General features: G+C 43.9%; 1 protein-coding gene across 1 annotated transcript in view; it reads right to left on the bottom strand.

Annotated features, from left to right (window-relative positions):
• Positions 1-22,717, bottom strand: part of TLCD3A (TLC domain containing 3A) — a 45,994-nt gene extending 23,277 nt beyond the window's left edge. The window contains exon 1 of the mRNA XM_044287482.1: positions 22,574-22,717. Within this exon, the coding sequence (XP_044143417.1) occupies positions 22,574-22,695 (122 nt within the window). The 5' untranslated portion in view covers positions 22,696-22,717. The remainder of the gene's footprint in view (positions 1-22,573) is intronic.
• Positions 22,718-25,034: the final 2,317 nt, after the last annotated feature.

Raw genomic sequence — 25,034 nt, 5'->3', positions numbered from 1 at the left:
GGAGGCCGCACTGGTCATAATACTTGGAATCCGCACTGGCCACCAATAAATATAGAGGGAGGGGGAGGCCGCACTGGTCATATTTAATACTGGGGAGGGAGGGAGGGGGAGGCCGCACTGGTCATATTTAATACTGGGAATCCGCACTGGCCACCGATGAATATAGAGGGAGGGGGGCCGCACTGGCTACAATTAATACTGGGGAGGGAGGGGGGGCCGCACTGGCCACCAATAAGTTAATTACAGGAGGAGGGGGGGGTCTGCCCCCTGCTGCCTGGCAGCATCTGGGGGCAGTCATGTACACAGTTCTCAGTATATTCTAACATGAAGCGCCCCCATGGTGATGGGGACGCTTCAAGTTAAAATATACCATCGGAATGGAGAAAACTCCGATCTGATGGTATATTAATAGGGACTCCTGACTTTACATTGAAAGTCAATGGGGGACGGATCCGTTTGAAATTGCACCATATTGTGTCAACGTCAAACGGATCCGTCCCCATTGACTTGCATTGTAAGTCTGGATGGGTCCGTTTGGCTCCGCACGGCCAGGCGGACACGAAAACGCTGCAAGCTGCGTTCGGGTGTCCGCCTGCTGAGCGGAGGCCAAACTGATGCATTCTGAGAGGATCCGCATCCACTCAGAATGCATTGGGGCTGTACGGATCCGTTCGGGGCCGCTAGTGAGAGCCTTCAAACGGAACTCACAAGCGGAGCCCCGAACGCTAGTTTGTACTATCAAGCCATACAGCCTGCTGCCCAAATAACAGTACCATACATTGGTCAAATAACAATGCTATACAGTGCTCCACCACTATATACTACACATATGCTTAAATATTATCAACAGACACAAAGTAGCCTAATAACAGTGCCAAAAGGCCTTAATAAAACTGCTGTAAGAATTTAGATGAATATTTATATGGTGATCTTGGGCCTCAGCCAGCAATTCATCTATGGCTATTCCTTTAGTATGAGGGTGACTAACACACGGGTCATGCGTCATATAGGCATATTAAAGTGGCACCCTTATTGTCAATTACAGTCTACACTGGATTGTGTTCCTTTAGGTATCACTGGAGCTGATGAATTTCCCAGGAAGGTCACACATGCCTTAGGCCCCTTTCACACGAGCGAGTTTTCCACGCGGGTGGAATGCGTGACGCGAACGCATAGCACCCGCACTGAATCCTGACCCATTTATTTTAATGGGTCTGTGTACATGAGGGTTTATTTTCATGCATCAGTTCTGCGTTGTGTGAAAAAAAAGCAGCATGTTCTGTATTCTGCATTTTTCACGCAGCCCTGGCCCCATAGAAGTGAATGGGGCTTCAGTGAAAAACGCATTGCATCCGCAAGCAAGTCCAGGGTGCGATGCGTTTTTCACTGATGGTTGCTAAGAGATGTTGTTTGTAAACCTTCAGTTTTTTATCAAAACGCATGAAAACACATTACACAGGCGTGGTTTGGAGGCCAGCGTTGGAATATACCGTAACTGTTAACAGTAATGACAAAGTACAGTGGTCTAATAAAACATGCCAACACTGTAACCAGGAATGCACAAGAACAGCAGAGGATTAATAAGGCGAGCCGTACTCCTTTTATTTTTACATTGTAAGCTTTTTGTAAAAAAATAAAAATAAATAAACTCATGGGGTTGGACAACCCCTTTACCTTCCAAAATGTAGCTCTACCGTATCTGTTTTACAGACCGCAAATTGTGGATCTGCAAAATACGGATGCGGTCTGAGTTGCATCATCAATCTTTGCGGACTCATCAACTTCATGGTCTGCATTTTTCACCCCAGAATAGGACATGTTCAATCTTTTACGGAACAGACATATGGATGCAGAAAGTACACAGATAATCTGTGTGCTTTCCGCATTCATATGTCCGTTCCACAAAAAGATAGAGAACATGTCCTATACTTGGCCAATCAATGAAAAGTGCGACAAAAAGTCTAGGTGTATACCCAGCCTAACAGAATGCTGATCCCAGAATTAATTAATGTAGCTCAGGGATGCTCAACTTGCGACCCTCACTACAACTCCCAGCATGCCTGGACAGCCTACAGGTATCAGCCTACAGCAGGGCATGGTGGGAGTTGTAGTTTTACAACAGCTGGAGGGCCACAGGTAGAGCATCCCTGGTAGCTGATAGCCAGGCAGTGATGGGTGGAATGTGACAAGTTTGTACGCTATAAATCTGGCACAAAAGTGGTAAATTCTGATAAAACTGCTGTTTTGCTTCATAAATCATAATTCTAGTCTATGGGTCAATGGCTGGCTTCAGCGGTGACATGGCCACAAGAAGCATGTCACCGATGGAGCCAGTTATTGGCTGCAGCGGAGCAGATGACCATACATACCCATGCCGGAGCGGTGGGGAGCAGATCAGTATGAATCTTCTGTTTAGAGAGGCAGGTTGCTAAAAACGTATTTGGGGAGATTTATCAAAACTGGTGCAAAAGAAAATTGGCTTAGTAGCCCATATCAACCAATCAGATTCCATCTTTCAGGTTTTAAGAGTTAAAGATGCACCAAATGTATCAAACACTGTGTGACTAAAACCCAAATACTTACTTCAGAAATCCCACCTGGCTACTTAAAGGGTCATCAATATCAGATCGGCGGGGATCCAACTATTGGTACCCTCACCAAACAGCTGTTTGAAGGGGCTGTGCAAGCGCTGTCTCCTCTTCGATGTTTGCTTGGCGGCGGTGCAGAGTGATTACAGCCTCTTCTCCCATGCACTTGAATGGGATGAACAGCTGTATTAAGGCCTCATGCACACGACAGTTGTTTTTCGCGGCCTCCGTTCTGTTCTTTTTTGCGGATAGGATGGGGACCCATTGATTTCAATGGGTCAGCAAAAAAAACGCTGATAGTTCATCCGTTTGTGTTCCGTGTCCGTTGCCCGTGTTTCCCTTCAGCAAAAAAAATTGTGCATGTCCTACTTTTTTCACATTTGCGGACAGGGATAGGTATTTATTATAAGGGATCTGTGGGGGAAAAAACGGATTCTCCCCCAAAAAACGGATGCCACCTCCCTTTTTTTTTTGCGGACGCATGAGGCCTTACCCTGCATCACCACTACAATATCAGGACACTGCACAACCCCTTCCGGATCCGTCTAATAAAGTCTATAGTAAAATACTAATAACTCATTTCCATAGTTTTAGGCTTCTTATGTGGCAGTGCCCTTTTTCCAATGTTTTGACATTATCTTCTCCACAGAGGTAACACAATGATCGATTCATATCTGCATAGTGAACAAAGGAAGCAAATGAAAAGTGCTGCTCTGGCTTCTTTTACTGCATGGCTCATTTACATGGCAGCCTTTATGTAACAGTAACCCTGCTGATCAGATTCATAGTCTGGTGGGAAAAGCTTCAAATTCAACGAGTTAGATCTCTGCTCCCTCGGGGCTTATGAATCTAATGGGCGGTCTCACTCAATGACTGACAGTATTCCCTGTGTGAAAATGCCTGGATCCTGTCGCCTGTCGCCTCTTTGTTTACCTGGCAGCAGTGACGACGTGTCAGTCTACACATGTGACTGCTGAAGCCAACCACTGGCCACGGTGTGAGGCTGCTTTTGTCCAAATGTTTGGGACAAGACACTACAACGATTGTCATCACATTGGTTAGTCCCCCAGTGCCAGGCTGCAGACAAGTATACAGACACTTCCTTTTATTCTAGTTCCTCCTCATCTCACTCCTGACAGACAATCCCTTAAGGCCTCTTTCACACGACCGTATGGCTTTTTCAGTGTTTTGCGGTCCGTTTTTCACGGATCCATTGTACAGTTTTTTTTTTGTTTCCGTTCTGTTTCTGTTCCGTTTTTCTGTATGGCATACACAGTATACAGTAATTACATAGAAAAAATTTGGCTGGGCAATAGATGGTTCCGCAAAAACGGAATGGATACGGAAGACATACGGATGCATTTCCGTATGTGTTAAAATTCTTTGCTGACCCATTGACTTGAATGGAGCCACAGAACGTGATTTGTGGGCAATAATAGGACATGTTCTATCTTTCAACGGTACAGGAAAAACGGAAACGGAATGCATACGGAGTACATTCCGTTTTTTTTGCAGAACCATTGAAATGAATAGTTCAGTATACGAACCGTATACAGAACGCAAAAAAAACGGCCCGTAAACAAAAAAAAAAAAAAAAAAAAACGTTGTGTGAAAGAGGCCTTAATGTGAGAGCTGAAAGTTTAGCACCCGCGACCCCCGGCTATTGGCATATTTTACCAGGTGGGAACATCGGGTGACATGCATTTCACCTGCAGCATCCACTAGTGCTCATATATTGTATTACATAGCACCCATTCGGACAAATGGCCATCCAGGTAATATATGCCGGACGCTTTCCACTTTGGCATATCGAGAAGGACGTGAGCTGCGGACCACCCTTTACGACAGCCATATGCTATTACAGGATATACAGAGACAGCTTGTCCCTTCAATGAATATATCAGAAAGCTGTTTGATAAAGAAGGCCCTAATATAACCGTATAGTTACTGCAGCCATTTGAGCAATCTGATTCTAACCTGCATGGACGTATTAGTTCTCCATGTTTGCCAAGCAGACCTGATAGCCGAATACTGACTGCTCGAAACAACAGCTTGTTGATTATTCTAGAGTTGTTTCCATACCAAAATTTTGATTCGGTTTTGATACCATAAAAAAGTATTGCAATACTCGATACCACGCGAAAAAAATAAAACACCAAAAAAGACGCGTCCATTCCGCATTTTATGGAACGCCCGGCCCATAATTCAACAGTTCTATCTTATTTTTTGGGGGGGCAAGGTGACTAAAAAATTGCATCCCTTGTCCTATTCACTCTAATAGATCTCTATCAGGGTTATTAGGACCTCACACTCTCTCTGCTGCCCTGTGCATAGTGCACACAGCAGCAGGGAGATTACCATGGAAGCCAGGGCTTGGGGATCCGATCAGAAGCTGCCACTGTACCACCAATGAGAAGGGGAGGGGACCCTGTGGCCACTGCCACCAATGATTTTATTACTGGGGGGAGAGGGCACACTGCGCCACCAATGATAATTAACCTTTAATACAGATACAGGAGGCGGGTTAATTATCATTGGGGGCACAGTGGCCAGGCACCTGCTATGCTTGACTGGGGAGGACACTCAGGAGGAGGAGGCTGCTGCCGTTCGCCGAGCTCACTAGCTCAGACGGCGCAGCAGTGTATTCCCTCCCCTGTCCCGCCTCCTGCTTTAATTAATAGCGGCACATTCAGTGGTGGCAGTGGTGCGTGCAGCTTCAGAGCCCGCTCACTTCATTGGGCTTAGCGAGGCTGCGTCATAGGAGGGAGGGCCGTAAGAGGAGAGTCCAGTATCGAACAAAAAATTTACATCCTGATACCGAATAAATACTGGAAACAACAAACTAAATTCTGACTACAAAACCATTAAAGGCACCTGTCAGCAGATTTGTACCTATGAAACCAGCTGACCTGTTACATGTGCGCTTGGCAGCTGAAGGCATCTGTGTTGGTCCCATGTTCATACGTGTCCGCATTGCTGAGAAAAATGAAGTTTTCACAAATGCAAATGAGCCTCTAGGACCAACAGGGGTGTTGCCCTTGCTCCTAGAGGCTCAGCTCTCTCTGCAACTACTGCACCCTCTCCACTTTGATTGACAGGCAGGCAGGCATGATCACGGTTTCACTGTCTGGCCCTGTGGAACCCCCCTCCATATACATGCATGCTCAACTTGACACAACATGGATGTGTCCTCAGTAGGAAAAAGGAAAGTAGCTGCTGCCAGACTTCAGGCAGCATCTTATTTCCTGGAGAACAAAAGGATTAGGCATCTGAAATCCAACGTGCACAGGAGATGGTCAGCTAGTCCTGCCGAAAAATGTAATGTGCATGGCCAGCAATGGATTTTCCCATCTCATAATTTATGGCATATTGTGATGATATACCGCAAATATCAGATAGGGGTGGATCCCACCTCTGGAACCTGCTCCTATCTCCAGAACGGCCCCAAAGTGAAGGAGGGAAGCAGGGCTGTGGAGTCGGTAGATAAATGCTCCGACTCCGACTCCTCAGTTTTTTGTACTTCCGACTCCCGACTCCTCTGTATTTAATATGCGAATGTATTTTATACATTCCTTGAAGGAAAGAAAGAAGTTCTTCTAAGCTCTTCTAGCACAGAGAGGTAGTTGGGCAGAAGCTGCTGCCTTCTCCTTTGTGTGCTGATCTTCTGCTGAAGATAGGGCAGTGGGAGGATCCAGGAAGGGACATTTATTTTAAAACATGATTTCCCTAGTAAAATCCCATAGTCATGTTTAAAGTTTAAGATAACATTCTGAGTTTACACGTTTTATAGCCTTAGCTGAATGACAGCAGTTTTTCCAATGGTTTACAGCTTCAGTCTTGTACTATTGACTATCCATTCCCGTCACTTATACAAGTGTCTCTTGTCCTGCAAAACACATATTTACTTAATCCCTTATCAGTGAGAGGCTAGGTAAACCATGGGCATTGTGTTCCCTGTAACATCAGAACACAACACAATGGAAAGTATATGTATTGCCACTCCTAATTGTGCATTGCGTGCCATATAGTGAAGCATATGAAAAGCATGCTTCTTCACATCACTGAACGCGTTTGTTTTGCGGTTATGTGAGGCACTGCATGCATTGGCCTTTATTCTTACAGTAGAGAAGTCATTAATTATAACTGTTTATGAATTCGGACATTTAAACTTGCTTTTTTTTTTTTATTCCAATTTAAATTTAGTAGGAGTCGGAGTCGGTTCATTTTTTGCCGACTCCGACTCCAGGTACCCAAAATTGGCTCCGACTCCGACTCCTCGACTCCACAGCCCTGGAGGGAAGACTGCGCATGCACAGCGTCCTCTCCACTTACTGCTATAGCTTACTACTACTGCTGAGCCAGGGCATGGCTATTTGCAGAACTCCGCTATTTGCGCAAGCTGCGCTCCATTTACTTTGGGGGTCCTGTTCTGGAGATAGGAGCGGATCCCAGAGCTGAGACCTGCACCTATCATATATTTTTGGCATATCCTAGTGATATGCCATAAATGCTTAGGTGGCACAACCCCTGCAAGAGTCCTAATTTCTTAAATAATGTATGTTACAGTTCTGTTAATTGCACTTTGTGCCTAGAAAACATCACTATTTGCTAGCTTTATCTTCTCCATATAAATGCACATATATACCAATGACGTAAAGCTCAGCCACACAAAGTGACATATCAGGTGACAATTCCCAGTGACAAAGGCACTGGATCTAGCTTTAACCTTCATATTTTCCTGCATTCAAGCTTGGCATCTATGGGAAAGGAAGTACAATTGTCTTCAGCAATGTACGACACAAATACATTGTGACTGATAGTCCTGTGAGTTAGCCTTCTGCCTCGTTCTCTGCGTATCTGCTCCTAACACATCTCTAATGGCCCACTGAAGTCTATTGGTAACCTGTCTTTTTGGTCTGCTTACCTAAACATCTGCCCTACTTCTTGAAATCCTCATGGATATACTGGATGTGCAGTCTACCCTGCTTTTTCTTGCATATGTGTGTTGCATAATGTTTTAGAGTCACAGTTTTAGATATTGATGACCTGTCCTTCGTATAATTCATTGCTATCAGATCAGTGAATATCCAACGCACACCCGCCATTCAGCTGTCCTCAGCAGTTGCCGGCGCCGTTCATAACAGTGGACTGCACCGTCCACTGTGTACTGGCTTACTGTCACTTGACCAACTGATGGCTGGGGGTGCTGGGTGTCAGATCCTCCCCAATCTGATACTGATAACCTAATTTAAGATTGGAGTGGTTCCCTCTACTTGTAGAGTTGCCTAAAGGGGCACATTACACTGCTCTACAGTAGATGGTAATGATGTGATCCTGCCTATGATATGCCATCATGGCTGAGCAGCCTGACATACGCCAGAGTGTAATTTTGTAGTGAGGCCCCTTGACCCGCTAGGCAGCTCTTCAAGTGGAGGCAACCAGTCCTGCTCACATTCTAGGAAAAGTTGCTGGTGGCCATTTTAAATCCTTCCCGGAGGACCCCTTTAAGAGATGGCACCAAGAAACACTATGGGAAGAAGACAAGCTAGTGTAGGCAGTACATTGCTCTAGCCATTTTTCTGCTAGGAAACCTTGGGTCCTGGAATTAATGTCAATGCTTCTTTGACATGTACCACCTACCTAAACATTGCTGCGGACAAGTAAACCCTTCATCAGCAGTAGCATCTTTGAGCAGGACAATGGGTTGCTTAGGAATGGTTTGAGGAAATAATAAAGAGGTCAAGGTTTTGATGTGGCCTCTAAATTCTCCAGATCTCAATCTGATTAAGCATCTGTGGGATGTGCTAGAAAAACACGTCTGATCCATGGAGGCCACACTTCACAAGTTACAGGATTTAAAGTATCTGCTGCTAATGTTAGTGCCAGATAGCACAGGATGCCTTCAGAGGTCTTGTAGAGTTCATGTCTTCATGGGTCAGAGCTATTTTGGTGTATGAGGGTGACCTACACAATATTAGGCTAATTTAACACAAGCACTTAGTTTCCGACAGGCTGTTCTGGCAGGGAGCAGCCGGCAGGATCTCTGTATTTGGCAGTGCCGGAAGCTTGTCTTCATCGCCGTCCGGCCCCATTAACTTTAATAGGGACTGGGAGAGATCTGGCCGCAATCCGGCAAATACGCTGAGAATTGCTTCGCACAGTGGTTCTCTTCCGGCTGATTCTCGGCATATTTGCCGGGTTGCGGATTGATGTCTGCCGGTCCTCATTATACTTAATGGGGCTGGAGGGTGAGGTTTAAGCTTCTGGCAATGCCGGAAAGCAGAGAGATCCGGCAGGCTGATCAAAACGCGTCAGCAAAATGTTCACTGTGAGTAGCACAAATGCATTGCTGTTCCAAAATTGATGGGGCACAGGATTAGGCATCTTCCTTGCTCTTATGGCTGTATGTCGAAGAGATTTAACAGCAGGGTACGTTCTACTGACTCCTGTCCCAGAAACGTACGTGTCAGTGTACTCAGAACATCTATAACACTTCGGACACCAGGCTCAATGTGACAGCTTCCCTCTAAAGGGTTTATGAGCTAATCGAACACAAATCCCATCCAGAACAGCCCACCTTGGTGAACTAAAAGTGCTGATTAAGGGTATGTCCACACATTTTGAAAATCCACCTACAAAATTCTTTTTTGCACAGTGTGACGCATTTTTGATGCAGTTTGTCAACCTTTTTAACCAATGGGTGTTTACTTCAGTTTAAAACTGCATTTTCAGCTTGTGATTTTTGTACGCCCAAAAACGTGCAGAAAACACGTGGACACATACTGAGCAGTTTTTTTTTTTTTTTACACTTTTCATTCATTTCATTGGGAGATTCAGAGCAGATTCCACCCCAAAATTAGGCATGCTGGCAGTTTTTTCCACATGCTTTTCCAAGTGCTGCCTCCTATTGAAATGAATGGGAGACCGTTTGAGGCATTTTGGGAGCATTTCTGGATGATTTTGAGGCGGAAACACAATCCCATTGGTCCCAATGCTCTGCTTACATCAGTTTATTGCCAGGAAGGGACAATTGTCTGCTCAGCAGTGTAAAGGGCCCTTAGATTTGTGGTCCGCAAATCATGGATCGGCAAAATATGGATGCGGTCCATGCGCCCTCTGCATTTTTTTTAGCAGAACCATTGACTTCAATGGGTCTGTGGTCTGTATTTTGTGGACATATTCTATCTATTTGCAGAACAGACAGTAAGATGGGGAAAGTACACAGTTAATAAAGATGGAGACATACTTGCCCTCATATGTAAGTCTGTATCATACCCATTATGATTTTTGTGTTATGTATCAATATACGTCTACATATTACAACTACCAATAAAAAGTGGTCACGTTTCTTCAGGCTCCACTGACTTCAATAGAGAAAATACGGTACAAGTGTACACCGCAAAATAGCATTGACCAACATAACTTCTGTATATGACACAGTTGTATAAAGAGGTGTGCTGTGCGATGATATTATTATCCAAAAGCCCCATATCACAGCTCCATATCACAGCTCCATATCCCAGCCCCATATCACAGCTTGATATCACAGCTCCATATCACAGCTCCATATCACAGCCCCATATCACAGCTCCATATCACAGCTCCATATCACAGCTCCATATCACAGCTCCATATCACAGCTCCATATCACAGCTCCATATCACAGCTTCATATCACAGCTCCATATCACAGCTCCATATCACAGCTTCATATCACAGCTCCATATCACAGCCCCATATCACAGCTCCATATCCCAGCCCCATATCACAGCCTCATATCACAGCCCCATATCACAGCTCCATAACACAGCTCCATATCACAGCTCCATATCCCAGCCCCATATCACAGCTTGATATCACAGCTCCATATCACAGCCCCATATCACAGCTCCATATCACAGCTCCATATCACAGCCCCATATCACAGCCCCATATCACAGCCCCATATCACAGCTCCATATCACAGCTCCATATCACAGCTTCATATCACAGCCCCATATCCCAGCTCCATATCCCAGCCCCATATCACAGCTCCATATCACAGCCCCATATCACAGCCCTGTACGTTCAATCATTTAAAAAAAAAAAAAAACGTTCAGATGGGTAATGAGTCCCAGATAATTACGGTCAATCCTCCATCTTCCCTCCTTCAAAATCCACGACTAGGGTCTGGTGCCAAGTTGGTGGAAGCATACCACCTGTCTTCTACTGACTGGCCAGTGCCACTGAGGAAAAGATAAGTTATCTCGAAACGCGCCTGGGCGGAATACCTGTGTGTAAAACAAGTACACAATATACATGGCCATGTATTAAATTTTACCATCAATAAAGTTATTTTCCCTTTACTTACGAAGCGCATAGACGGACGAAATCTCACGAGAATTGGGACGAGATCCCGAAAGACGCTGCAAACCGAAACCAACGAGGTTGGAGCGTGGTGGAGCTGTGGGACGCCACTGAAAGTATCACTACAAGTAAAAAAGCTTCACCTAATCAGCGCAATGTACCGTGAGTACTAAATGTGTACATTATATCCCCTTTAGACTGGTGAACTTACCAACCTTAAAAGTTTGGGACTACGTAGAAACTGTGTCCCCTTATACAGAGACCAGAAGCTCTACATGTATGGACTGACTATATGTCAATTACTACCGGAATTCTACCTATGCAAACATGTCTCTACACAAATAGAGAATTTGAATAGTATTCCTGCTATAGTGTGAATAATTGATGTGTTTTTACATTTTTAGTGAAAAGTTTTATTAACGATGTACATGAACAGGGTGTATACTGCTTAGGCATACTGCGGTTTTATTGTATAATACATTTGTATGGTTCCACATATCCTCAATATGTTTTCAGTGCCAGGTTAATTCTCCAATAATAATTGTAACATACAGCTGAAACTCGAAAAATTTGAATATCGTGCAAACCTCATTTATTTCAGTAATGCAACTTAAAAGGTGACACTAACATATGAGAGAGACTCATTACATGCAAAGCAAGATATTCCAAGCCTTTATTTGTTATAATTTGGATGATTATGGCTTACAGCTTATGAAACCCCAAAGTCACAATCTCAGGTACCCTTTGGTCAGGGGGTATGGATTATAGCTGACTAGAGTGGGACACTGAGCCTAGAATATTGAACCTTTTCACAATATTCTAATTTTAAGTTGCATTAATGTTTCATCTGTAAACTGCCCCTATTCCTCAACAGAATCCCATAAGTGTCTGATATACATACATCTACTACAGTTATACTTAAAGTCTAACTAATCTTTCAACAAACTCTGCATTAACCAGTAGTACAGTGTGTGTACACGAGGAATAACACTATTTCTGCCACTATATGACTTGTATCTGGCATTTTTAGCAGATTTCCTCTGTGCATCCTGAATTACTAGTTTGAAGTTCTCCCAGAGATAAGTGGAGGAGACTAGCTGCCATCTATTGCACAAAGAAAGTAAAGGAGAATCTGCTTCCCAAGCTTCTCTTAGGCTTTCACACATCTGGTGTGAAACTCCGGCATGGCCATTCCAGCAGTCAAGCGAAGGAATGGCCTGACAAAATTGCAGCATGCAGTGGTTTGTGTCCAGCCAGTTCTGCTTGTATGCCGGAATGCGTCCAGATTTTGCCAGACCCCATTATACTTAAAAGGACTGGTGGACATTCCGTCCCCATCCAGCAACGCCGGATCCTGGCAATTCCAGCAGGCTGTTCTGTGCTGGAACAGCCTGCCGGAATCCAAACTGTAGGTGTGAAAGTAGCTTTACTTGCTAAGAAGCAGCCCCAAGATCATGGAGGACATTACAGAGAGGTCACAACGTGTGTATATATGTGACTATAGCACTTGTGCTCCTATGTAATGGTGCAGTCTCTTTAGTGTCTCTCTTTGCATCCCATCTTACTCATTCTGCTGCTCACTCCTCCCCTCCCCTCTCCATATACTTGTATTGACATGTGTAATACAATTCTCCTGAGAAGCTGCTCTGCCTTGAGACTGAATTCAAAGCATTTTATTTTCAAGGTGAAAAGCAATTAGCAAGGAGGAGGGAGAGGTAAACAGCTGATAACATGAGAACTAGACATTTCTCACTGATAAAACATATTGCAAATTTTCTTGTGGTCATTTGTACTATTGATTTACGTAAAGTCATGTGAAAGTACAGTGACTCCGTAAAGGAATTATGATGGGCAAATGTCAGACCCCTCCAGGAGCAGGTGTAAAGAGGACTTGTTACCATGAAATTATGGCGATCTGTAGACAGCATGTTATAGAGCAGGAGAAGCTGAGCAGACTGATATAGTTTTACAGAATAAGGGCTCATGCCTACAAATGTAAGGGCCCCGTGCCCATGCTGCGGACCGCAAATTGCGGTCCGCAATGCACGGGCACCGATTGTGGGGCAGCCGCATGCGGATCACAGACCCATTGGGGTCCGCGATCCGCATCCGACGGTTCGAATTGCAAAATAGTAGTGCATACACTACTTTTTTGCGGTGCGGAGGCACGGCCAGAAACACTACGGAAGCACTCTGTAGTGCTTCCGTGGGGTTCCGATCCATGCCTCCGTTCCACATCTCCGTGATTGTGGACCCATTGAAGTGAATGGGTCCGCGATCCGTGGTGCACAAGGCCGAAGCCCATGTATTGCGGACCCCCTGTATGTGGGCTACAATACAGCCACGGTGGGGCAACGGCCGTGTGCATGAGCTCTGAGAATCAGTAAAACTTGTCATTTATTCATAAACCTCAGCTTTTTTCAGTCATGTGGGTGGTGATCCTGCTCAGTGACTGATAGCCTTCCAGTATCGCTGTGCACATAGATATAGGACTCAGTAGGACCACCTACTGGACTCCTGAGCCTAGAATGACCAGTTTGCCAGGTTCACTTTAATATTACTGTACGAGCTAGAAAATAGGCTACTAGAGATACATCAGCAGAGGACAGCCCATAAAGTTACGAAGGCATCAGCAGAAAATTGCTATGTATATTGTCACGCGCAGATAAAAGTGTTTTTTCTACGGGAGTTTTTATCACTTGTTTAATAAAGGCCATCATTTTTATTAGGAAGCTGGAATTTGTTCCTCTTTTTTTGATTTAATTATGGTGATGCCACACAGGGAATAGTCATGCAGATCACATGACCTATTTCAGGCGTATATGTGATGTAACTGCTTCTATGCTGCTACAACAGCTTACTTTCTCCGACATCAGTCTCCTCAATACAAGGATCCGATAGTTATCTAAGTGGCTATACATGTGGGGACAGGTATGTCGCATTGTTCTGCCATCTGTTGGTGTCACGATCAGTGTGGGGGAAAAACTCCACACTAAACACAGGAGGGACGGGGAACAGTAACTGGGCCTGGAAACTAGGGAAGGAACAGGTCACCTCCTCAACAACCCTAATCCGGGCCCTAACTACCTATCAAATATGAATTGACCTTGAAGGTAGGAATATTCATATGCTGGATACCTAGGCCCTTATATCCCTATAAGGCCCTGGAATGAGGTTAGGACCAGAGACAACCCATTCCTCCCCAGATGGACGAATGGAAGTCTCTGTCTAAGGCCCAGATACAAACAACAGGGAATATAACAAACACAAAACAATAACTCCAGATAAGCCAGATTTTTGTAATAAGTGAATACCGCGATCGGATGAATCGCCCCTTCCAACCAATGACGCCATTCCTAAAAAGCAAATTTAATGGCCAGCAACTCTCTCTTACCCACATCATAATTTTTCTCAGCGGAGAATAGTTTTTTCGAGAAAAATGCACATGGTCACCATTTACCAGGTAATGGGCCCTGTAACAAAACTGCTCCTACCTCCACCTCGGATGCGTCCACTTCCATAATAAACGGTTGTGACACATCTGACTGCACCATTATGGGAGCCGAAGAGAAGCATTCCTTAATCGCAGAAAAGGCTTGCAACGCCGAATCAGACCATACAGAGACATTTGTCCCTTTCTTAGTCATGTCCGTTAAGGGTTTTACTATTGTCGAATAACTCTTAATACATTTTCGGTAATATTTGGTGAATCCTAAAAACCGAGCCCTTTCTTCAAACTCTCGGCAATATATTCTCTCATGGCCTGCCTTTTAGGTTCAGAAAGATTATACAACCTAGATTTAGGCAATTTAGCCCCGGGAATAAGCTTGACAACTAAATAATCACACCCACTCTCTGGCTCTTGTCCCCAGAGGAGTGTGGACGCAACTTAAAGTACCATTTGCACGCTCACCAGAACCGAATAAAATTATCACTCCCATCCGGGAGAGCAACTTTAGGTTCAGAACAGGTCAGGTAACCACTACTAGGATCAGCCAACAGTGGTCTCTGCATCTGTGAGACGGTCGTGCGGAGGTCATCCACCTCCAGAGACAGCCCCTGTAGCTGTCTGGTCAGTGCAGCGATAACATCCATGGCTGAACTGATACAGACAACAAAATGACGGTTATTTGGCGGTTTATAATGTCACGATCAGTGTGGGTGGGGGATAAACTCCACACTAAACACAGGATGTAAGGGGAACAGTAATTGGGCCTGAAAACTAGGGAAGGAACAGGTCACCTCCTAAACAACCCTAATCCAGGCCCTAACTACCTATCAATATGAATAGACCTTGAAGGTAGGAATATTCATATGCTGTATACCTTGGCCCTTATATCCCTATAAGGCCCTAGAATGAGGTTAGGACCAGAGACAACCCATTCCTCCCCAGATGGACGAATGGAAGTCTCTGTCTCAGGCCCATATACAAACAACAGGGAATATAACAAACACAAAACAATAAGAAAAGACAAGACTTATCTGAAAGTAGAAAACTGGCAACTCCAGAAGCACCACAGAGTACAACCGACCAGCTAGTTAGAAGGCAAGAAGAAAATCTATAAACCGCACCTCCAAGAGTGAGAAGCGGCTACTTATGGGAAAGGCAAATCACCAACAAGCAAGACTTGAAGCAAGGGGTGTGGCATTCACCAAAACACAGACACAATAAGATCCACAGGGAACTTGTCAATTTAACCCACGAGTTGCCAGTCTCTCCGATCTCTTGGTACCTGCCACGGAAACATCCGTGACAGTTGGCATTCCTGTCGCATTTTAGTATATAATGTTCTTAATGTCATTAACAGAGTATTGCCGTCAGTGTACTATATGCTTATTGGATCTTACCCCTAATTAAAAATTACATACATGTACACCACCTGCCACAGAATCACCTACATCACTGTGACAGCCATGTCTGTGCAATCACGCTGGTGCCTGACCAGCTGGGATCAGAGAGGAAGCCAATCCTGATTGTTTAACCCCTTAGATATCACAGAGAGGAGAGACCATGACATCTAAGAGGTTTGACACAGTGGTTGGTACCAATGAAAACATCAACTCATCCTACACAAAAGAAAAACGTCACACAGCTTCAGCGGTGAAAAAATAAAACCGCTCACCCTTTTCAAGTTGTCTATACAGTTGGATCTGGTGTTGGGGAAGACTGTATTTTTATTTTAACTAAGCAACATTTCCATTCAATAAGGGAACAACGCTGGATGACACCCTCTCTCGGAGATCTAATGATGTCACCCTTTAATAAAAGGGCTATGTTTAATTTGAGGGGAAGGGGGATTTTTTGTAACAGTCTAGAATGAATAACTAAGATATACAGGTGGTGTATATGAATGACCATGATGTACAGGCGGTGTATATAAATGAACCTGATGTACAGGCGATGTCTATGAATGACCATTACAGACAGTGTATATAAATGAACATGATGTACAGGCGATGTCTATGAATGACCATGACATATAGGCAGTGTATATAAATGAACATGATGTACAGGCGATGTCTATGAATGACCATGACATACAGGCAGTGTAAATAAATGAACATGATGTACAGGCGATGTCTATGAATGACTATGACATACAGGAGGTGTATATGAATGAACAAGATGTACAGGCAGTGTAGTGTATATGAATAAAAGTGCCATATAGGCGGTGTATTTGAATGACCGTGACATACAGGAGGCGTATATCAATGAACGTGACGTACAGGTGGCGTCTTATTAATAACACATTACAGTAACATAAATCTATTTAATAGGATACAATAACATATAGTTTAAAAAATATAAATTCATAAAAAAGGATCACAAATTCATTGTCTTAATGTTGCATGCGTGAGCTCCGCATGTTAATGCGATAAAAAAAAAAAAAAAAAAGATGGCATCTATGAATGAATGACCGTACAGGTGGTGTATATGAATGAATGTGACAGGCGGTGTATATGAATTAACGTAACGTACAGGCGGTGTATATGAATGTGACATACAGGCGGTGTATATGAATGAACATGACCTACAAGCAGTGGATATAAATGAACCTGATGTACAGGCGATGTCTATGAATGACCATGACATACAGGCAGTATATATAAATGAACATGATGTACAGGCGATGTCTACGAATGACCATGACATACAGGAGGTGTATATAAATGAACATGATGTACAGGAGATGTCTATGAATGGCCATGACATACAGGAGGTGTATATAAATGAACATGATGTACAGGCAGTGTAGTGTATATGAATAAACGTGCCATACAGGCGGTGTATTTGAATGACAGTGACATTCAAGAGGCGTATATGAATGAACGTGAAGTACAGGTGGCATCTAGGAATGAACGTGACGTACAGGTGAGGTCTTATTAATAACACATTACAGTAACATAAATCTATTTAATAGGATACAATAACATATAGTTTAAAAAATATAAATTCATAAAAAAGGATCACTAATTCATTGTCTTAATGTTGCATGCGTGAGCTCCGCATGTTAATGCGATAAAAAAAAAAAAAAAAAAGATGGCATCTATGAATGAATGACCGTACAGGTGGTGTATATGAATGAATGTGACAGGCGGTGTATATGAATTAACGTAACGTACAGGCGGTGTATATGAATGTGACATACAGGCGGTGTATATGAATGAACATGACCTACAAGCAGTGTATATAAATGAACCTGATGTACAGGCGATGTCTATGAATGACCATGACATACAAGCAGTGTATATAAATGAACATGATGTACAGGCGATGTCTATGAATGGCCATGACATACAGGAGGTGTATATAAATGAACATGATGTACAGGCAGTGTAGTGTATATGAATAAACGTGCCATACAGGCGGTGTATTTGAATGACAGTGACATTCAAGAGGCGTATATGAATGAACGTGAAGTACAGGTGGCATCTAGGAATGAACGTGACGTACAGGTGGCGTCTTATTAATAACACATTACAGTAACATAAATCTATTTAATAGGATACAATAACATATAGTTAAAAAAAATATAAATTCATAAAAAAGGATCACTAATTCATTGTCTTAATGTTGCATGCGTGAGCTCCGCATGTTAATGCAATAAAAATAAGACGGCATCTATGAATGAATGACCGTACAGGTGGTGCATATGAATGAATGTGACGTACAGGCGGTGAATATGAATTAACGGGACGTACAGGCGGTGTACATGAATGAATGTGATGTACAGGCGGCATACATGAATGAATGTGACATAAAGGTGGCATACATGAATGAACTTGACGTACAGGCACATTTATTCATATACACCGCCTGTACGTCAAGTTCATTCATGTATGCTGCCAGTACATCACATTCATTCATATACACTGCCTGTTACATCAACCTCATTCATATACACCGCCTGTATGTTACCTTCATTCATATACACCGCCTGTATGTCACATTCATTCATATACACCGCCTGTATGTTACATTTATTCATATACAGCGGTGTATATGAATTAATGTGATGTACAGGCGGTGTATATGAATGAATGTGACATACAGGCGGTGTATATGAATGAACGTGACATACAGGTGGTGTATATGAATGAATGTGACATACAGGAGGTGTATATGAATGAACGTGACGTACAGGCGGTGTATATGAATTAACGTAACGTACAGGCGGTGTATATGAATGAACGTAACGTACAGGCGGTGTATATGAATGAATGTGACATACAGGCAGTGTATATGAATGAACGTGACGTACAGGCGGTGTATATGAATGAAGGTGACGTACAGGCGGTGTATATGAATGAATGTGATGTACAGGCGGTGTATATGAATGAACGTGACGTACAGGCGGTGTATATGAATGAACGTGACGTACAGGCGGTGTATATGAATGAACGTGACATACAGGTGGTGTATATGAATGAATGTGACATACAGGTGGTGTATATGAATGAACGTGACGTAAAGGCGGTGTATATGAATGAATGTGATGTACAGGCGGTGTATATGAATGAACATAACGTACAGGCGGTGTATATGAATGAACGTGGTGTACAGGCGGTGTATATGAATGAATGTGACGTACAGGCAGTGTATATGAATGAACGTAACGTACAGACGGTGTATATGAATGAACGTGACGTACAGGCGGCATACATGAATGAACTTGACGTACAGGCGGTGTATATGAATGAACGTAATGTACAGGCGGTGTATATGAATGAACGTAATGTACAGGTGGTGTATATGAATGAATGTGACATACAGGCGGTGTATATGAATGAACGTGATGTACAGGCGGTGCATATTAATAAATGTGACATATAGGCGGTGTATATGAATGAATGTGACATACAGGTGGCATACATTAATGAATGTGACATACAGGCGGTGTATATGAATGAACGTGATGTACTGGCGTGTATATGAATGAACGTGACATACAGGTGGTGTATATGAATGAACGTGACGTACAGGCGGTGTATATGAATGAACGTAACGTACAGGCGGTGTATATGAATGAATGTAACGTACAGGCGGTGTATATGAATGAATGTGACATACCGCCTGTACGTTACGTTCATTCATATACACCGCCTGTACGTCAAGTTCATTCATGTATGCCGCCTGTATGTCACATTCATTTATATACACCGCCTGTATGTCATATTCATTCATATATGCCGCCTGTATGTCACATTCATTCATATACACCGCCTGTATGTCACATTCATTCATATACACCGCCTGTACGTCACGTTTATTCATATACACCGCCTGTATGTCACATTCATTCATATACACCGCCTGTATGTCACGTTCATTCATGTATGCCGCCTGTACGTCACCACCTGAACGTGACATACAGGTGGTGTATATGAATGAAGGTGACGTACAGGCGGTGTATATGAATGAACGTGACGTACAGGCGGTGTATATGAATGAACGTCACGTACAGGCGGTGTATATGAATGAATGTGACGTACAGGCGGTGTATATGAATGAATGTGACGTACAGGCGGTGTATATGAATGAACGTGATGTACAGGCGGTGTATATGAATGAACGTGATGTACAGGCGGTGTATATGAATGAACGTGATGTACAGGCGGCATACCTGAATGAACGTGACGTACAGGTGGTGTATATGAATTAACGTGACGTACAGGCGGTGTATATGAATGAATGTGACATACAGGCAGTGTATATGAATGAATGTGACATACAGGCGGCATATATGAATGAATGTGACATACAGGCGGCATACATGAATGAACTTGACGTACAGGCGGTGTATATGAATGAACGTAACATACAGGCGGTGTATATGAATGAATGTGACGTATAGGCGGTGCATATGAATGAATGTGACGTACAGGCGGTGTATATGAATTAACGGGACGTACAGGCGGTGTACATGAATGAATGTGATGTACAGGTGGCATACATGAATGAATGTGACATAAAGGTGGCATACATGAATGAACTTGACGTACAGGCACATTTATTCATATACACCGCCTGTACGTCAAGTTCATTCATGTATGCTGCCAGTACATCACATTCATTCATATACACTGCCTGTTACATCAACTTCATTCATATACACCGCCTGTATGTTACCTTCATTCATATACACCGCCTGTACGTCACGTTCATTCATATACACCGCCTGTACGTCACCTTCATTCATATACACCACCTGTATGTCACGTTCATTCATGTATGCCGCCTGTACGTCACCACCTGAACGTGACATACAGGTGGTGTATATGAATGAAGGTGACGTACAGGCGGTGTATATGAATGAACGTGACGTACAGGCGGTGTATATGAATGAATGTGACATACAGGCCGTGTATATGAATGAATGTGACATACAGGCGGTGTATATGAATGAATGTGACATACAGGCGGTGTATATGAATGAACGTCACGTACAGGCGGTGTATATGAATGAATGTGACGTACAGGCGGTGTATATGAATGAATGTGACATACAGGCGGTGTATATGAATGAATGTGACATACAGGCGGTGTATATGAATGAATGTGACATACAGGCGGTGTATATGAATGAATGTGACATACAGGCGGTGTATATGAATGAATGTGACATACAGGCGGTGTATATGAATGAATGTGACATACAGGCGGTGTATATGAATGAACGTGACATACAGGAGGTGTATATGAATGAACGTGACGTACAGGCGGTGTATATGAACTAACGTAACGTACAGGCGGTGTATATGAATGAACGTGACGTACATGCGGTGTATATGAATGAACGTGACGTACAGGCGGTGTACATGAATGAACGTAACGTACAGGCAGTGTATATGAATGAATGTGACGTACAGGCGGCATACATGAATGAACTTGACGTACAGGCAGTGTACACGGATGAACGTGATGTACAGGCGGTGTATATGAATGAATGACATACAGGCGGTGTATATGAATGAATGTGACATACAGGCGGTGTATATGAATGAATGTGACATACAGGCGGTGTATATGAATGAACGTCACGTACAGGCGGTGTATATGAATGAACGTCACGTACAGGCGGTGTATATGAATGAATGTGACATACAGGCGGTGTATATGAATGAATGTGACATACAGGCGGTGTATATGAATGAATGTGACATACAGGCGGTGTATATAAATGAATGTGACATACAGGCGGCATACATGAATGAACTTGACGTACAGGCGGTGTATATGAATGAACGTAACGTACAGGTGGTGTATATGAATGAATGTGACGTACAGGCGGTGTTTATGAATGAACGTGATGTACAGGCGGTGTATATGAATGAACGTGATGTACAGGCGGTGTATATGAATGAACGTGATGTACAGGCGGCATACCTGAATGAACGTGACGTACAGGCGGTGTATATGAATGAACGTGACGTACAGGCGGTGTATATGAATGAATGTGACATACAGGCGGTGTATATGAATGAATGTGACATACAGGCGGCATATATGAATGAATGTGACATACAGGCGGCATACATGAATGAACTTGACGTACAGGCGGTGTATATGAATGAACGTAACATACAGGCGGTGTACATGAATGAATGTGACATACAGGCGGTGTATATGAATGAATGTGACGTACAGGCGGTGTATATGAATGAACGTAACGTACAGGCGGTGTATATGAATGAATGTGACGTACAGGTGGTGTATATGAATGAATGTGGCGTACAGGCGGTGTATATGAATGAATGTGACATACAGGCGGCATACATGAATGAACTTGACGTACAGGCAGTGTATATGAATGAACGTGACGTACAGGCGGTGTATATGAATGAATGTGACATACAGGCGGTGTATATGAATGAATGTGACATACAGGCGGTGTATATGAATGAATGTGACGTACAGGCGGCATACATGAATGAACTTGACGTACAGGCGGTGGTGTACGCGGATGAACATTCTGAGTTATGTGGGTATGTGTGCAGCGCTGTGTCCTGGGAAATGAAGCAGGATGAGCAGCAGTGTGACAGGCCCTCCTCCATCTCTTCCATGTCCCAGCTGAATAACATTACAAGCTCCAGATGTGTAGCCACTGGGGAGACAGATGTTTTGTCACAGTCCCTTACCTGGAGCTGAAGAGCGAGTATTCCGCCTCTACCCACCCCGGCAGGACCCTGCGGGCACAGCGGATACATAGCTGGTAAAGTCCGGGGAAGAAGAGGAACCCGGCAGCCAAGACGTGCCACATCGTGCCCACTATCACCTCGACTAATGCCCAAGTCCGGGAGCCGCCTGCCAACACTAAAGCCCGCCCATATTACGTCACTAGCGTCTAACACCGCTCATTTGGCACGCCCCAAAGATGTGATTGGCCAACCTCCGGCCTCAGTCACGAAGGCCACGCCCTCTCGCCGAATTCACTGTGATCCGAAGCATCGTTTCACGGCGCTGGGGAATGGAAGTAGTTAATGATGGTAAAGGGCTTCAGGCTGTAGTCTGGAGGCTTTATACAGAGGCGAGAGCTATACCGCCACACATGAACTCGGTGTAATCCAGTGTAGCGTGCGTCACATTCTGTAGGGTAGAGGGATTATGCAGGAGTAGTGGGTTCGCTTCAGGGTAGAAACTATAGCCCCAAGAATGACAAGCCCCATAATCTGCACATGATCAGATTTTTAAGCACCTAGCTCCAGTCTGTGGTATGTGGGAAGGACATAAAAGACTCAAAACAAATATTGTTTAGCCACATAAAACCTGAAAAATCCGATCAAGTTGCATAGCATAATTGTGTGATGCCTACAGTTTGTCGAGGTTCCAGTTATTGCCACTTGGGCAGAATCCTTGAACTGAGAGACCTTGGTCATCACTCTGGCAGATCACTGTGGGCCTAGGCTGAGATGCACTCTTCAACGCTACGTGTCCCAGTGTTTGGAAGAACAAAGACTAACTGAAATGACAGCAAGAGGTGCAACGAGGTGAACGTCTGCATGGATGGATCATCTGGTTAGAAGAATGCCTTGTAGTGATGTATTCTGTACTGCAAGTGAAATGGGGCGTCACATCACAAGTCGTCGGTGGCAAATACTGTCTACACAAACCATCAGAAGGTGTGTAAGGCTGAGTTCTCATCAGCGTTCAGCCTTTCCGTTCTCCTGCTCCTATACGGACCCTATAGACTATAATGGGGTCCGTTAGGAAGATTTTTGAAGTGGAGACAAACGTCCTGCGCGCACAACTTTTATAGCCGCTTCAAAAATCTTCCTCTGAGCGGAAACCTAACAAACTCCATTATAGTCTATGGGGTCCTTAGGTTCCGTCGGGCTCAGTTATGTGCCGAATCCGTCCTTTCCTACAACGGAGCAGGAGAACGGAAAGGCGGAACTCAGCCTTAGGCCTATTGCACACGACTGTATGGCTTTTTCAGTATTTTGCGGTCCGCACAAAACAGTTCCGCAAAAAATACGGATGACGCCCGTGTGCATTCCGTTTTTTGCAGAACGGAACAGCAGCTGGCCCCTGATAGAACAGCACTATCCTTGTCCGTTATACAGACAATAATAGCATATGTTCTATCTTTGAACGGAACGGAAATACTGAAAAGGAAGGCATACGGAGCACCTTCCGTTTTTTTTTTTTTGCGGATCCATTGAAATGAATGGTTCCGTATACGGAACGCCAAAAAACGAACGTAAACGGGGGAAAAAACAGTCCTTAGTGCGTGTATGTCTGTGTGGTGCTCATCTTCAGTACTAACTATACCAAGATATTTAGAATATTTTCTTACCGTTTGTATTATAATTGGCATATCATTACCGTGTCCATCCACCCCGTGATCTCTGTATTTCCACAGCCTTTCCTTCTTGGTGTTGCAGTTTCAATGCTGAGGAGCGTACATATATCTGAGACATTGGTGGCCCGTCTCCAGAAGAGAGCTGAGAGCCGGCCATGTGGGCTTGTTTAGCAATGTTGTGTGAAAACAAAGCCGGCAGAGAAATAATACCGTGCGGCTTGTCTGCGACAAGGATTGAATAACAGCGCGGCTAATCTTTATGCAGATCAGCCATGCATGAGCTTGTGGGCATAGACTCCGTCCTCACACCTTGGTTTTGGAGGAGCTGTTTTTATTTTATTTTTTTACTATATATCACGCACTTGGATATGTCTAACCATTGGCTATCATTGTCACAGAGAGTGCATACCCTCTTGTATTTATAGCAGGCTTTGATTAATATGCTGGATGTTAACGCAGTGCCCATCGGCCCCCCATTGACTGTGCAGCGTTTTTTGTCCAGTGAACACTTGGATATTTGCTGGGTAGCTGCCAGCTCTCTGCCAGACCTCATTATAGTCGATGGGTCCGACAGGTATTGCGTTAACATCCGGCAATGCTTGCCAACACGGTGCCGGGAGGTACGCCATTTGCATGCCAGACTAGGCAAATGGTGTGCATGGAATAGGAATTTTCCTCCTTAGCCAGAATCAATGTTGCTCCTGATAAAATGTGGCATGAAACGTGTTGAGGACACACATAGGAGGGACACAAGGACAGGGACTTAGAAATAAGAGGTCTCTGTAGTACACAGGCTG

The sequence above is a fragment of the Bufo gargarizans genome, chromosome 3 (assembly GCF_014858855.1).
Source record: "Bufo gargarizans isolate SCDJY-AF-19 chromosome 3, ASM1485885v1, whole genome shotgun sequence".
In the NCBI taxonomy this organism is placed as follows: Eukaryota; Metazoa; Chordata; class Amphibia; order Anura; family Bufonidae; genus Bufo; species Bufo gargarizans.
This window is presented reverse-complemented; position numbering and strand designations above follow the sequence as displayed.